The 14,647-nt window shown below is 43.5% G+C and overlaps 1 protein-coding gene across 3 annotated transcripts in view; it reads left to right on the top strand.

Annotated features, from left to right (window-relative positions):
- Positions 1 to 14,345, top strand: part of CWC22 (CWC22 spliceosome associated protein homolog) — a 55,804-nt gene extending 41,459 nt beyond the window's left edge. For 2 of the 3 annotated variants that reach the window (XM_029071804.2, XM_029071805.2), the window contains exons 15-20: positions 5,363 to 5,440; positions 6,284 to 6,436; positions 7,362 to 7,489; positions 8,345 to 8,446; positions 8,556 to 8,767; positions 12,871 to 14,345. In XM_029071804.2, coding sequence (XP_028927637.1) covers positions 5,363 to 5,440; positions 6,284 to 6,436; positions 7,362 to 7,489; positions 8,345 to 8,446; positions 8,556 to 8,767; positions 12,871 to 13,457 — 1,260 coding nt within the window. In that variant the 3' untranslated portion in view covers positions 13,458 to 14,345. The remainder of the gene's footprint in view (positions 1 to 5,362; positions 5,441 to 6,283; positions 6,437 to 7,361; positions 7,490 to 8,344; positions 8,447 to 8,555; positions 8,768 to 12,870) is intronic. The other variant, XM_029071803.2, reaches the window with a different exon arrangement.
- The last annotated feature ends 302 nt before the right edge of the window (positions 14,346 to 14,647 follow it).

Genomic DNA, 14,647 nt, shown 5'->3' with positions numbered 1-14,647 from the left:
CATCAATCAGTCGGTCCATCGATCTCCTCAGCCAACAGAAACTACTTCTCATCTGCTCTGAGGTGCACAGTCAGCCATCTCCCTCCTACCTAACCTCGCTGATCTACCCCACACCCACACTCCACCTTTCTGACACTATCCTACTCTCTGTGCCTCGATCTTATCTACCCCTTGCCCACATTCTGTCCTGGGCCCGGGACTCCATATCCGACAGTCCGCTACCCTTCGAAACCCTCCTAAAATCACAACTCTTTTCAGAGGCCTTCCCGGACTCGGCCTTGTATTTCCCCACCCACCCTCCCCTCTCCATCCTCTATAAACGTGGCCCAGAACTCCTTGTAAGTTCTTTGCTACTCACCTCAGCCTCACAGTACATATGTAAATATTCTTATACTCTACTATTTATTTCCTCTACCTGTTAATTATTATAATGTCTGTCTTCTATAGCCTGAAAGCTCCTTGTGGGCAGAGGTCATGTCTTCCAACTGCGTGGTGCTTTAATGATAATAATAATGTTGGTATTTGTTAAGCGCTTACTCTGTGCAGAGCACTGTTCTAAGCGCTGGTGGGAATCAGGTTGTCCCACGTGGCGCTCGCGGTCTTAATCCCCATTTTACAGATGAGGTAACTGAGGCACAGAGAAGTTAAGTGACTTGCCCACAGTCACACAGCTGACAAGTGGCAGAGCCGGGATTCAGACCCATGACCTCTGACTCCAAAGCCCGTGCTCTTTCCACTGAGCCACGCTGCTTTAGTGCTCTCTGCACACAGTAAGCACTCAGTAAATACCATCGACTGATCGATTTGGGGTGAATGAATTGTAAACTAAAACCTGGTTGCGGGTTCAGGTGGTTTATAATTTCTTTGTCCTCCCCCGCCGCACCCCAAAGCTAAACTTTAAATGTCCTTCCGAATGTTCAAGAAGCAAGCTGGCTATAATAGATTTTCTTTTTTTAATTTTTTTTTGCTCATTCTCATTCCTTTAAGCTTGAGAAAAATCCCAATCTTTGAACCACGGGAATAGTGCATATTTATTTGTCCAGCAACTAATTCTGGGTAAAGTTTACTTGTCCGAGGTCAAATAACCGTATTTTGAGTCGTGACACGGAGACGTAGTTTTGTGATTGCCACTGGTGAGGATGGATAAGAATTTGGCATTTCGCTTCATGAGCTTTTTGTTTTTGTTAATAAAAGGCCTTCGGCACCGCAATCATTTTTTAATGGTAAATCAGCTTGTGTAGTGTTATTAAATAATACAACACTCCACAAACCGATAAATTATTCCATTTTTACTTCTGTGGTCGAGGTTTGAAGCTATAAGGAAGGTTTTAAACTAAAAACATGAAAAATTAACGAATTCTGCGACTCTATTTCTGTCTATAGGTTAGGCATAACAAAAAGGTTTCTAAAGCTCAGAGGAGTGCTTTATAATTCAGCAAAATGAAAGGCGAAAGAACTCAAAAAAAAGAAAAAGATGCAGCACGGAAGCATCGTCTAGAAAATAATTCTGAATCGTCTGACTAAGCAAACCTCCCTCCCCCTGCAAAATAGAGCTATTTTAACAGCACCATCCCATAGTGCTTTTTTACCTTTCTACCAACCTAAGCTAATCCGTGGTTTAAAGCCAAAGTCTTATTTAAGTACAAGATAAAAATTCGTGTTAAGCATATAATTATTGAAGAAAGAGAGCCGAGTTTCTGGCAGGGATGCTATTTTATAAGTGTACCTCACCCAGAGTTCTTTTTTGAGCAGTCGGTCGTGTCGCTCGAGTGCCGCACCACCTGTGTGCGGAGAGCTGTTCAAAACACTTGGAAAAATACAACAGAGGTGTAATTCCCAAACCCCGCCCTAGAATATCAATCAATTAATGGTCTTTATTGAGCACTTGCTATGGAAAGAGCACTGTACTGAGCATTTGGGAAAGTCCGAAGGTGCTACGGGAGGTTGTGAGTCTATAATCGGTCGTATTTATTAAGCATGTACTGAGTGCAGAGCACTGTACTAGGCGCTTGGGAGAGTACAATACAACAGAGTCGGTTCCCTGCCCACCAAGTGCGTAATAATAATAACTGTGGCATTTGTAAGCCCGTGATTAGACTGTAAACCCGTCAAAGGGCAGGGACTGTCTCTGTCTGTTGCCGATTTGTCCATTGTTGCTCTGCACATATAAGCGCTCAATAAATACTATTGAATGAATTTGTTAAGCGTTCACTATGTGCCAGGCACTCCGCTAAGCGCTAGGGTGAATACAAGCAAATCGGGTTGGACGCAGTCCCTCTCCTATGTGGGGCTCACAGATGAGGGAACTGAGGCACAGAGAAGTGAAGCGGCTTGCCCAGGGACACACAACAGGCAAGTGGCGGATCTGGGATTAGAACCCATGACCCGACTCCTAGCCCCGTCCTCTATCCACTACGCCATTCTGCAGCGCGTAGTGCTCAGGTGTTGCAACCTACCTTCTCTATAGTACTCCCGAGTGTTTAGTACAGTGCTCTGCACCCAGTAACCACTGAATAAATGTCATCGACCGAAGTGATTAGATGATAGTTCTGCTGCTTCAACCTTGAAAGAAGAAAAATGAATCAGAGACAGCCTCGCGTATGAGGGCTTTGAAGATGGGGAGCGGGGTGCGAATTTGGGAGGTACACAGGGGGTGAATGGGGTGTAGTGGGATAAGAGGGGGGGGTAGGTGCTCTCCAAATGCTCATGCTTTCCCAAGTGCTCAGCAGTGCTCTGCATTCAGTAAGTGCTCAATAAATAGCCTCGCCAGATTGACGGGTTAGGGGGCTATAAAAGGATGGAGTGTCTTGAAGCCAAGGCTCAGTAATTTTGAAGAGTGAGAAGGCGCCGTGCAGGTGGTCATTTTGAAAAGGGGAGGGTTGACGAGCAGCGTGGCTCAGTGGAAAGAGCCCGGGCTTGCGAGTGAAAGGTCATGGGTTCGAATCGCGGCTCTGCCACTTGTCAGCTGTGTGACTGCGGGCAATTCACTTCACTTCTCTGCACCTCAGTTACCTCATCTGTAAAAGGGGGATGAAAACTGTGAGCCTCACGTGGGACAACCTGATTACCCTGTATCTGCCCCAACACTTGGAACAGTGCTCTGCACATAGTAAGTGCTTAACAAATGCCGACATTATTATAGAGAAGCGGCGTGGCTCGTTGGAAAGAGCGCGGGCTGAGGAGTCAGAGGTCATGGGTTCTAATCCCGGCTCCGCCACCTGTCAGCTGTGTGACTTTGGGCAAGTCCCTTAACTTCTCTGTGCCTCACTTCCCTCATCTGTAAAATGGGGATTAACTGTGAGCCTCACGTGGGACAACCTGATTACCCTGTATCTCCCCCAGCACTTAGAACAGTGCTCTGCACATAGTAAGCGCTTAACAAATACCAACATTATTATTATTATTATTAGATAATTCAGAAACTCAGTCAGCTTCCATTTTGCTCTGTGTAGCCCAACCTCAGATAAGTCATCTAATGTGAAGGGATTTCTTTATACCTAACGTATCATGGGAACTCTTTCCCCGATGAAGGGGGCTTAATGGGAAATCGTTAATTGCCCTCTTTCTCGGTAATTAATTTGTCAAATTGTTGAGGATATTTCCACCTTAACTCTCTTCGAAGAGATAGTTCAGTTCCGGCGTCGTCCAAACTCGTTTCAGGTTTAGGACGCTAAGGACAAATGTTCTATCTATAGTATTTATTTATGAGGCCCGAAAAAGGGAGCATTAGAAAACAATTAAACAGAAAAGCCAATTTCTCTGCACTTGTCTTCTTTCTTTCAAGTGTCTTTTCTGCAGGGGGATGAAAGGAATGAGGCAGATCTAATTTCAGACTATTCCCACCGCTCTTCTCTTTGAGGAGCCACGACACCTGTTTTGTTTCCTGGCTTTTGAAATATTGAGAAATATTTCATTAGGTAGTGATTATAGAGATGCTCATTTAATGTGTCCAGATAGAAATCTATAGCCATCTACTAGCCATTCACTTCATTCCGTGTAAATACTCTTGAGCGAAATGGTTCATCTTTAAAAATTAAATTTCAAAACTCCATAAATATAGTTCGGTTACTGATATTGGTAGTTATATCCAACAAATTGTTGTCTACCTTGGATTTTGTATCAGTGATGTCATTGGATAGAAGTAAGTGTGCCAATTAACCTTTAAAATTCTAATTAAAGCTGAAATTGCTATGTGAATGTGTCACATTTCTAACTGCAGTCTGAAGGAAAGTATTCTAGACCAAATGGCAACAACTTTGGTAGCTCTTAAAAGAATGTTTTAATGGGCAGATCTATTCATGCATGGGGTTATCCACAATCCCTCCTGCTAAAATCATTCTAAGAGTTAATTAAAATGTTAAATTATTTAATTATTGAAAACCAAAAGGGATAACGATGTAATTGCTTTTCGGCCGTGGCAAACAGTAATTTGTTTTTCAAATACTGCTGACTTTATTGTACCGGCATCTTATTACATTTTATTGTTTGAAACCCGATTAACCGCAACATTACTGTAAAGCAGGAAGGGCAAGACGTCGAGGTGTTTTAATATGTCAGGCTGATCTATTGTGACAGGATTCAGAAGAATGGCTTTCATTTTAAGGCTGGGATGCTATTCCCATGTACAGTTCTCACTTGACAAGTTTTCTCTTTCCAGATCAAACTTTTGGGGGGGGCATACTATACTGTTATTTCTCGGTTAGCGCTTTTAATTGGTTCCATGAAAATAGAGTGGGAAGTGCTAATCAAAGTAGTTCCCCATGGGAAATAACCCCAGGTGCATTACTGCATAAAGAAGAGCCAAAAAATTGACCCTAATAGCAGAAATAAAATAAAACCCAATAAGTGGGTCTTTTGTCCCTATTGAATGCCACTTTCGGCACTTATACGTGGAGTGCAGTATCTGAGCACTTAGTATATGTAGTCAATTATTTATTCGGATATTTCATCCCAAAGTATGTCCTCCTTCCTGCTCCCACTATAAGGAAGTTGCTTGAAGACAAAGAAAAAAAATATTTTGCTGAACTCTTCCAAGCACTCAGTGTACCGTGCTTTCACTCAGCTGATGCTCAATTAATACCAATCGATTGGGTCGATATCTGAAAATTGGAGATAGTAGGGACAAGGTGTACATACAGCCCATTACCAACATACGGCCGTCAACCTGACAAATCATTTTTTTAAAAAAGACATCCAAATGGAACGGGATTCCTCTTTTTCCCTAGTTCAGAAATTTGTATTGTAAGACGTTTAAACTGTATAAATATTTACGCTCTGACATTTACATTCTTCCCTAGTGTAGATTCCTAGCAGCATCTGAAGTCGGCCGCTATGTTCATTTTCCTCTTTTGTCCCCTAACAGAAAGAACTGTGTAACATGATACTCGACTGCTGCGCTCAACAAAGAACGTATGAAAAGTTTTTTGGCTTATTGGCTGGGGTAAGTTCCTCCCTTGGTCAGGCCTTGAGACAAACCTATCTGCTCTACTGAATCTTGAAATAATAATAATAGAAATTGTGGTATTTGTTAAGGACTTAATCTGTTTTGATACTTTTCTCGACTAGAGGAATTAGGCGATGCTTTCTGACCTACACTTCCCGATTCCCATCATTATCCCACAGCATCCCGAGACCAACTCTGTGGTCAATCAAGCCTGCTAGCAGTCTGAATACTTTTTTCATATGAACCCCAAGCTGGGAAGCAGCGTGCCTAGTGGGAAGAGACCTGAGAGTCGAGGAGATCTGGGTTTCAATCTTGGCTTTTCCACTTGCCTGCTGTGTGACGCTGGGGAAGTCCTGTAACCTCTCTTTGCCTCAGTTTCCTCATTCGTAAAATGGGGATTCAATGCCTGGTCTCCCTCCCCCTTTGACTTTGGTCCCCATATGAGTCGGGGACAGTGTCCGACCTGATTGTTGTGTATGCAGTCCAGCACGTATAGCAGTGCTTGGAACACAGTAAGTGCGTCATTGTCATTCAGCCCTTCTTCAACTATTCTGCCTGCATTGATTAATGTATATACGTATATGTCTGCACCTACAGAGGTGGGTGTGTGTGCTTGTTCACCTTTAGATTTCCCTTTAATATTCGTGTCATTGGTAAGACAGTATTGTATTTTTGACGTGGCTTTTATCGGCAGCTAGCATAACCCGGTGAGATGAATGTATTTAAAAAATGCTATCTGATGACCATTCGTATAACGTCTGTGCTTTTTGACCTCTGGATTTCAAATTTTGGGGCTGCGTGCCAGACCCATTGATGTTTAATATTTGAATGTTATTTCAGCGCTTCTGCATGCTCAAAAAAGAATATATGGAATCATTTGAGGGTATTTTCAAAGAACAGTACGATACCATCCACCGCCTGGAAACCAACAAATTGCGAAACGTTGCTAAGATGTTTGCTCATCTCTTATACACCGATTCTCTTCCGTGGAGTGTAAGTAGAAGTCTGCTTCACAGCTTTCTCCCACATTCTCCGTCGTACACCAAGAGTGGATTGAAAATTGCCTGATCGTCTTTCCCATTTTGAAAGTAAACTTTCCAAAAAAAAAAAAAAAGTTGGCCTTGCTAATTAAGATTCAGGTTAGGGTCTAATCTTCCTCTAGGTCCGCTTTTGTGTGATGACTGGTGAAAAGATTTTGGAATTGAGTGTAACCACGTCTCCTACCGTCGGAGTCACGAATCAACCCGCGTATTCCCTCTTCTGTCCCCTGCAGGGGAGGAAATCAGGTCATTTTAGACTTGGAGGTGGGAAGAAAGATGAAGTTCACAGCACAGGGATGCTTGGTTTTCTTCCCCTCTGCTTCTGCCAAGGAACACTGTAGCACTCTCAGGAGATCAGGCTTGGTTGAATACAAAGGGCCTTTTAATATTTAAGGAACTAGTTCATCTTTGTCATATAACTAGCAGAACTATTTATCCTCTGCCTGAATTTTGCACTGCTCCTTTCCTTTAAGGAAATTTCCTATTGCTCCTTATCCGTATGCCTACACCGTTAGCAGTTGCCAATCCCCAAATTTCATTCACACACACAAACACACGCACTCTCTCTCCGTCTCTCCCCCGTTCCTCCCCCAACCCTTCCCCCCTCTTTCTCCATTGTGCGGGAATTTGACCCAACCCAAGTTGTCTTAGAGAGAGTGGATTAATTAGAACTATAAGGATTACTTTAAACTGTAGGTATCTTTGCATCTTTTGAAAGCCAGAGAAAAATTTCATTGGGTGTATTGTTACCTTGTGAGCCCCCTCAGGGACAGGGACCCGTCTCTCTGCCACCTGTGTATTCTTTCCCAGGGCTTAGTTCAATGTTCTCCACACAGCGCTCATTTAATAAAGACTATTACAACCGTTCTAATTTGCAGGTCCTTGAATGTATAACATTGAGTGAAGAAACCACTACGTCGTCCAGCAGAATTTTTGTGAAGATATTCTTCCAGGAACTCTGTGAATACATGGGACTTCCTAAACTGAATGCAAGACTGAAAGATGAGTAAGTGATCATTTTTTCTTATCCATTCTCCACGTATTCTCTTATCATTCAAAAGCGTAAATAGCTTTCCGGTGCGGGTAATGTTTCTAAACCTATTTGAGCCTTTTTTGCACGCTTCATTTACACCGTCTAACAAATTTTTCTCCATTTGTAGACAGATGTAAGTTACCTTTTGGTGACTGATGATCGATGAGGCTTTTGAAGCTCTCCGCTCTTTCTTCACATGTATATTATATTTACGTACACTGGAATCATTCTTTTAGATTGTGACTTGAAAAGGCATTGGTATTTGACTTGATTTTCTTGTCTCATTTTGTGACAAGGTAGTTGACCATTTCACTCTGCTATTAAATTATTAATCAACTTTAACACAAAAAGTGTGTTTAAGGGGATTTCTTTTTGTGATTATAAAGATCCATTTAAATAGCAAGCAATGCACATAACCGTGCGCCTCTTAGGACGTACATACTATGGAAAATGATTGTAGTGCTTAGAGTAGTTCAGATTGGAGATGGAAAATTTGCATTTAACTGAGACTACCTGCAAATTCACTCACACGCCGATACAATTCTGGGAAAATGTCAGCTGTGACATTAAGATTAAAAAGCGTCAAAGGGTATATCCTTACGTATTTTTAGGTATCCATTTTAAGAGATTGTGATTCTATAGTTTTAGCTATCTGAATCGTGCTAAGGAAGCATGTAACTTTTTTTGAGAATGATTATATGATCGTATTCATTGAAGGAAAGAAGTGATACTCTGGGAACACTTTTAAAAATTCTCTTAGAATATCTATTTTTATAATCGGTTGATACCCTGAATTTATGTTGTCTTTCCTATTCTTATTTTCATCAGAACCCTACTACCTTTCTTTGAAGGATTACTCCCTCGGGACAACCCAAGAAATACACGGTTTGCCATCAACTTCTTCACCTCCATAGGTCTTGGAGGTCTAACGTAAGGAATTTTCGGGAATCTCTTTTCCTCTGGGCGTCTTTTGCACTTATCGAGTTAGCTCGTGCTGTCCCTTAGAATGTGACTTCAATGTGACTTTTCTTTTGACTAGGGATGAATTGCGCGAGCATCTCAAAAATGCCCCAAAGATGATTATGACCCAGAAACAGGATGTTGAGTCGTCAGATTCTTCCTCCTCCTCTTCGCCGTCCTCCTCGTCAGACTCCGACTCCTCGGACTCGGATTCTGACAGCAGCAGTAGCAGTTCAGATTCTTCCAGTGATAGCGATTCCTCATCTACCAGTGGCCGCAGTTCGGACGCAGGTATCGGACATCCTCTACTTATCTCACTCTCTCTTTAGGCTGACTGTACCGATAATGCTACGGCGAGAGAGAGTAGCGATGGGCAGAAGTGATTTCCCAAGTCCAGGGACTGAAAGGTTGCTGAAGTACCTGAAACCAAAGCCCAGTAGCACTGTCTGAATGCAACATCTACAGGGCTTAAGACGACAGAAACAAATCCCAAAGGTGAAAGATATTTTGCCTCTGGGATTACTAGAGGGAGTTTCTTCAAATTTTCAAAATACCGTACGGCATGTCTAATTTTAGGGTGTAGAAAAGTTCTCGGTTACTATTTTTATCCCAATTGTTCAGCCACCCCATGGCCTATTTACATGGAGTCGCAAGAGCTGATCAGTCGAGAATTATTAAGAAAAGTGAAGCGACAGTGACGTTTATATTAACGTTGGGTCCTCTCGGCTATCTTCCCTGGCTCAGTAGGGGTCTTTAACCCGGAGCGTTCTGATTTTCTTGGGCTCAGACCGTCCGAATATCCCAATCTTCCTTCACCATGCGAGTCACTTCAAGTGTGCTTTCCTCTTTTCATGTATTTTTAAATAGTATTTAATAATTAATAATAATAATTATGGTATTTGTTGAGCACTTACTACCTGCCAAGCCCTGGGATAGATACAAGGTAATCAGGTCGGACACAATCCCTGTCCTACGTGGTGCTTACAGTCTTAATCCCCATTTTACAGATGAGGTAACTGAGGCACAGAGAAGTGAAGTGACTTGCCCAAGATGACACAGCAGACAAGCGGTGGACCCGGGATTAGAACCGAGGTCATTCTGACTCCCGGGCCCGTGCTTCATCCAGTAGGCCACGTTCCATTTTTAGAGTTCAAGCAAGCGATGGCTAAATTGCCCACAGTCCTGTTGTTCCTTCCCAGTTGGGGGTTCCTGAATCCTATTTTGAATCCCGATCTCCAAGGCGCAATGCAGCATTTCTGGGTGCGTCGTCGGGTCCGATAGGTGACCCTGCTCTTCTCCCTTCAGTCCCGATGGTTCTCTGTGGGGAGGGCGTTGAGCCCCGCAGGGTTTCCCAGAGGAGACGGGCCATCCGCTGACGTAAAACCTATTTCTGACGTGAAGTCGAAGACGTCCTCTCCCTCGGTGCTGTCGGCGTAGTCTCATCCGAGGGGACCTGGTGTTTTATTTAGTCCGTTTGGAGACCAGATGATTCCCCAGCGTGAACTCCCGCCGCTTGCTGACTGAAAATGAATTTGACCGATTGTGAGATTTTTTTTTAAAATAGCGAGATCTTCAAATTGGCCGAGGAATAAAACACCCAGGCAGGGCGAGAGCTTCAAAAACCTGTCACATTGAACGCTGTCCATCGGGTAGGGGAAGTCTGACACGATTTTGCCTCATTAAATACCGGGGACGATCTTCCGAAGAACGAAGCCCAAGAGGAGAGCGCGGCGATTCAGGGTCGTAGGGGCTTGGTTCAGCCAAGAGCCAGATGGCTTCGGCATGGACAGCTGCAGCTCAGTTGAGATGCTTGCTAGGAACCAGAGAGGTGAAGGTTCTTAGTGACAAGCCCACTGATTTGGCCGTCTGTCAGGGATGAAGGAATTGGGAGGAATTGGGGAGGAAGGGACCAGCGGCAGCAAAGGGGTGGCTTTTCATTAAGGCTAGAGTTTCTCGATTCTCTCTCCTGGCAAGAGCCCAATGCCAAACGAAGTAAAAATGTTGGTCTTGTAAGCGGTATTGTCTATTTCTAGGCCCAAACGAGGAAAACACAGCAAAGGTAATTCTATATCAAGAGGTAGCTCAAAGGTATGAGGTGATCAGATTTAGTATTATTATCATTATTGTTCTAGTTAAGCACTTGCTATGTGCCCAGCGCTATTCTAAGCACTAGGGTAGATTCAAGTTAATCGGGTTGGGCACAGTCTCTGTCCCAGTTTAAGTAGAAGAGAATAGTAGAATTTAATCCCCATTTTCCAGGTGGGGTAACTGAGGCCCAGAGAAATGCGGCGACTTTCCCAGCAGACGTGGGAGAACCAGGATTAGAACGCAGGTCCTCTGACTCCCAGACCTGGCTCCTTCCTCTTGGCCATGCTGCCTCTTCTTGTGACTTAATATTCACAAACGGGCTGGAGCCTGACAAGCTCTTTTCTCAGGAAAACAAAGCTTTTGGGGGGTGGATAATGTAGCCGAAAGCTTTTCAGCGTAATTTAGATTAGCCTAGTAAAGAGAATTCCAAAAGTAGTCTGAGAAAGCATTTCCCGAAATGTCCTTTAACCAAATCGGTCAGTACTCTCCCAGCGGCATGTCACGGTAAAATTATCAATCAGTCAGTCGATCAGGGGTATTTATTGAGGCTTACTGAGCATTTGGGACAGTACAATAGTGCAATACATCTGAGTTGATAGACAGGTTTCTTGTCCACAAGAGACGCATTCCTGCTATAGGCGTATACAGAGAAGCAGCATGACCTAGTGGAAAGAGCACAGGCCTGGGCGTCAAGAGGACCCGGATTCTAATCCCAGCTCTGCCGATTTCTTGCTCTGAGACCTTGGGCGAGTCACTTCATTGCTCTGGACCTCAATTGCCTCAACGGTAAATTAGGGATTCAGTGCCCGTTCTCCCTCCTACTCAGACCGGGAGCCCCGTGCGGAACGGGGACCGTGTCCGACCTGATTAACTTGTATCTACCCCAGCGCTTAATACGGTGGTCGATGCGTTTAAAAAAAAACTGGTAAGAACATAAATGAGCAAAAATTGAACTGACAAACCTTTCCCTAATTTACTACACTCCGATAGCAACAAGCCCACTCCATCCTCAGCATTTATCCCTCTCCTCGATACCTGGGCACATTATCAATCAGTGGTATTCACTGACAGCTTAGGCACATTATCAATCAGTGGTATTCACTGAGAGCTTACTGGATGCAGAGCACTGTACTAGGAATTTGGGAGATTACAATAAGAGCGTATTCCCTGCCCGCAAGGTGCTTATTTGTATGTTCAGTTGTTATTTCAGATTTTGTCAGCCTGGTTCAGCGCTTTCTATTTACATCCTTGTTCGTCCTCCCGCTCCCACTGTTTGTGAAGTGATTTTTGTCTGTCCGCCTCACCGGATTATAAGGTCTTGGAGGGCAGTGTACGTGTACCTTGCTCTGGTTGTAATCAGTCGTGGGCATTTATTGGGCACTTACCGTGTGCAGAACCCTGTACCAAGCGTCTGGGCGAGTACAATACGGTAGAGTTGGTAGATATGACTCCTGCCCCCAAGAGACAGCTTCATGCGGGAGACAGATATTAACTCTCCCAAGCGCTTAGTGTAGTGCTTCACACTCAGTAGGTGCCATCGTTGAGGATGAAGAAGATGCTAAAGATGCCCAGTGGGAATGTATCAGAGCGGTAGGGATAACTCGAGTAGTGCCGAAAGTTAGCAAAATATTTACGGGTGGATCGGCCAGTAGGAGCTGTAGCCTGGCTTAGTGGATAGAGCCCGGGCCTGGGAGACAGAAGGTCATGGGTCCTGATCCCTGCTCCGCCACTTGTCTGCTCCGTCACCTCGGGTGAGTCACCTCACTTCTCTGGGCCCCAGTTACCTCATCTGTAAAATAAGGATCGAGACCGGGAGCCCCACGTGGGACGGGGACTACGTCCAACCCGATTTGCTCGTATCCACCCCAGCGCATAGTACAGTGCCTGGCACATAGTAAGCACTTAACAGATTGCCGTTACTACTGTCTGATCACTCCAGTAAATACTACTGCCAATTTCCACGTGGCCATTTTTAACTAAACAGATCCCATCACCCAGCTTGCACGCACAAGTGCACACGGGTTCTGGTTTTGCTGTAACTTTTAAGCGATGCTCTATTCGGCGTGATGTTTCCAAGTGCAAGCATCCGGTCGCTAAGGAAAACTGGAATTTGCCCATATAGCATATTTATAAGAAGGTTAACTGACTGAAGACAGTGTTAGATGCCACGAGGATTATTTGGAGATTCCGAAGGCCAAGCAGTGTTACGTGTTAAAATGGAGAATAATAGCAGTCGTCCATTAAAGGGAGGTTTTTCTTTTTCCAAATCCCTCGCAGTTGAGAACTGATCTGTACCTCATTTATAGATGCAGCTAAAGGAAAAAGGAAAGTAGAGAGAAAGAAGAAAAGTAAAGAAGCAGACAAAGTCACCCGGAAAAAGCAAACAGATGAGCAGAAACACCTAGAGAAGAAAATGGAAAGAAGGGGTCAAGAGACAAGAGCTGAAGAAGAAAGAAACCCAGAGAAAAATTCGGAACGAAACGTCAGGGATCCACATCGGAGAGATGGATCAAAGCATGTCCCAGACAGAGACGTTTCTTCTGACCGCAACAGTCACTCCACCGGGAAGGACAGGGATCGTGACAAGCACGCAGATTTCGCAGATAAGTACGGAGAGTCGAAAAAGAAGAGGGGAGAGCGAAGAAATTCCTTTTCCGAAAACGAGAGACCCCGACACCGGAGCAAAGACCGGGAGAATCTCAGTAGAAGAAAAGAGAGATCCAAGTCGAGAGAGAGGACCAGAAACGATTCAAGCCCCCAAGGTGAGGAAGACCGATACCGGAACGGCTCAGAAAGACGATCTGGAAAGCCCAACAGACACTCGGAGCAATCCAGAGAATCGAGGAAACATCAGGAGCGGCGAAGGGAGAGTTCTCCACCAAGGCGAAAATAAATGCTCTTCTGCAGTGTCAAGAGAAACATGCCTTTGGTCCCATTTAAATTGAACATTTTTTTACACGATTGGTGAACTGTGTATCCAAAAGGCAACCTTTGTATAAAGTGCCGGTTTGTATTTGTAAACTTGAGCCAAAATTTTTAAGACTTTTCAGTGGAACCTCTTTTCTAATATCAATTTTACAAGGCCTATCTTTGGGCTTATTGGAAGTAACTATTCCATTTGAGAGAGAATGCGAAGTTTGCTTATATTTTGTGAATAAAATCATCAGAGTCTCAGTGAATGAGTACATTTGTCAGTGACTTCAAGTATTTTTCTTGTAAGTATTTCTCACAACTCTAAGAGCCTGTGATGGAAAATCATAGTTCTTGTCTTAAGTAACTGCAGAGCTAGTTACGTGGGATCAGAGCAAGATAAATTAGGCTTTATGGGTTTCTGTAATAAGTTTGGCGAAATTCCTCATTTTAAGAAGATTGAGGCTCACACAAATTAAGTTGCTTATTAGTTTTTGGATATTTCAGGAAGCATAATCTCTGTCCTCAAAATGGTGCGGTGAAGCTATGCAAATGTGAAACCAGTGCATAGATGAGTTATTTACCAATTTTGCTCTATCCCTTTGGACTGTTCGTCTTGCCTTTGTAATATAATTTGTGAACGTATTAACAGACAGTACAGTTCTGTCTGTTTTTGTTTGGTTTGGTTTCTAGAACGTTGCGGAAGGATACGTACGTGTGAGAAATACGAATGGCAAAGCTATGAAATTGGTCATTTCCTGAGAATATATTGAGAATAATTTAATCGCCCATCATTTTGTAATGCCCGCTGCTTGAAAAGACGGCAATTTTTTGTTTTTATACTGCTTTTTAAATAAAACATTTCCCCCCACCCCGAGATGTTAGATGTTTCGGTAGCCATTTAACACTTTGGCTTCTCTGTCACCTCAAAGATTTTGTGACCCTATTCACGTTCAACCGTCCAAATGTTTCTTATAATGCGTTTAAGTGGCTGAAGTTAAAAACTAAGTCTGTGTTTGGATTTAAAGCTTGAACATAAAGAATATGCCAAAATCATAGGTAACTGAAAAATGTTTGGGAATGAGAAGAGGTACCTATGGAAAAGTCCCTAATAAGTCAAGTCTCATGAAGCAGCACTTTTGAGAATGAATCTCTTTTTTTAAGTTGTGTTAC

This window comes from Ornithorhynchus anatinus, chromosome 9 (assembly GCF_004115215.2).
Source record: "Ornithorhynchus anatinus isolate Pmale09 chromosome 9, mOrnAna1.pri.v4, whole genome shotgun sequence".
NCBI classification, from domain to species: domain Eukaryota; kingdom Metazoa; phylum Chordata; class Mammalia; order Monotremata; family Ornithorhynchidae; genus Ornithorhynchus; species Ornithorhynchus anatinus.
Note: the sequence above shows the minus strand (reverse complement) of the source record. Positions and strands in the feature narration are given on the sequence as shown.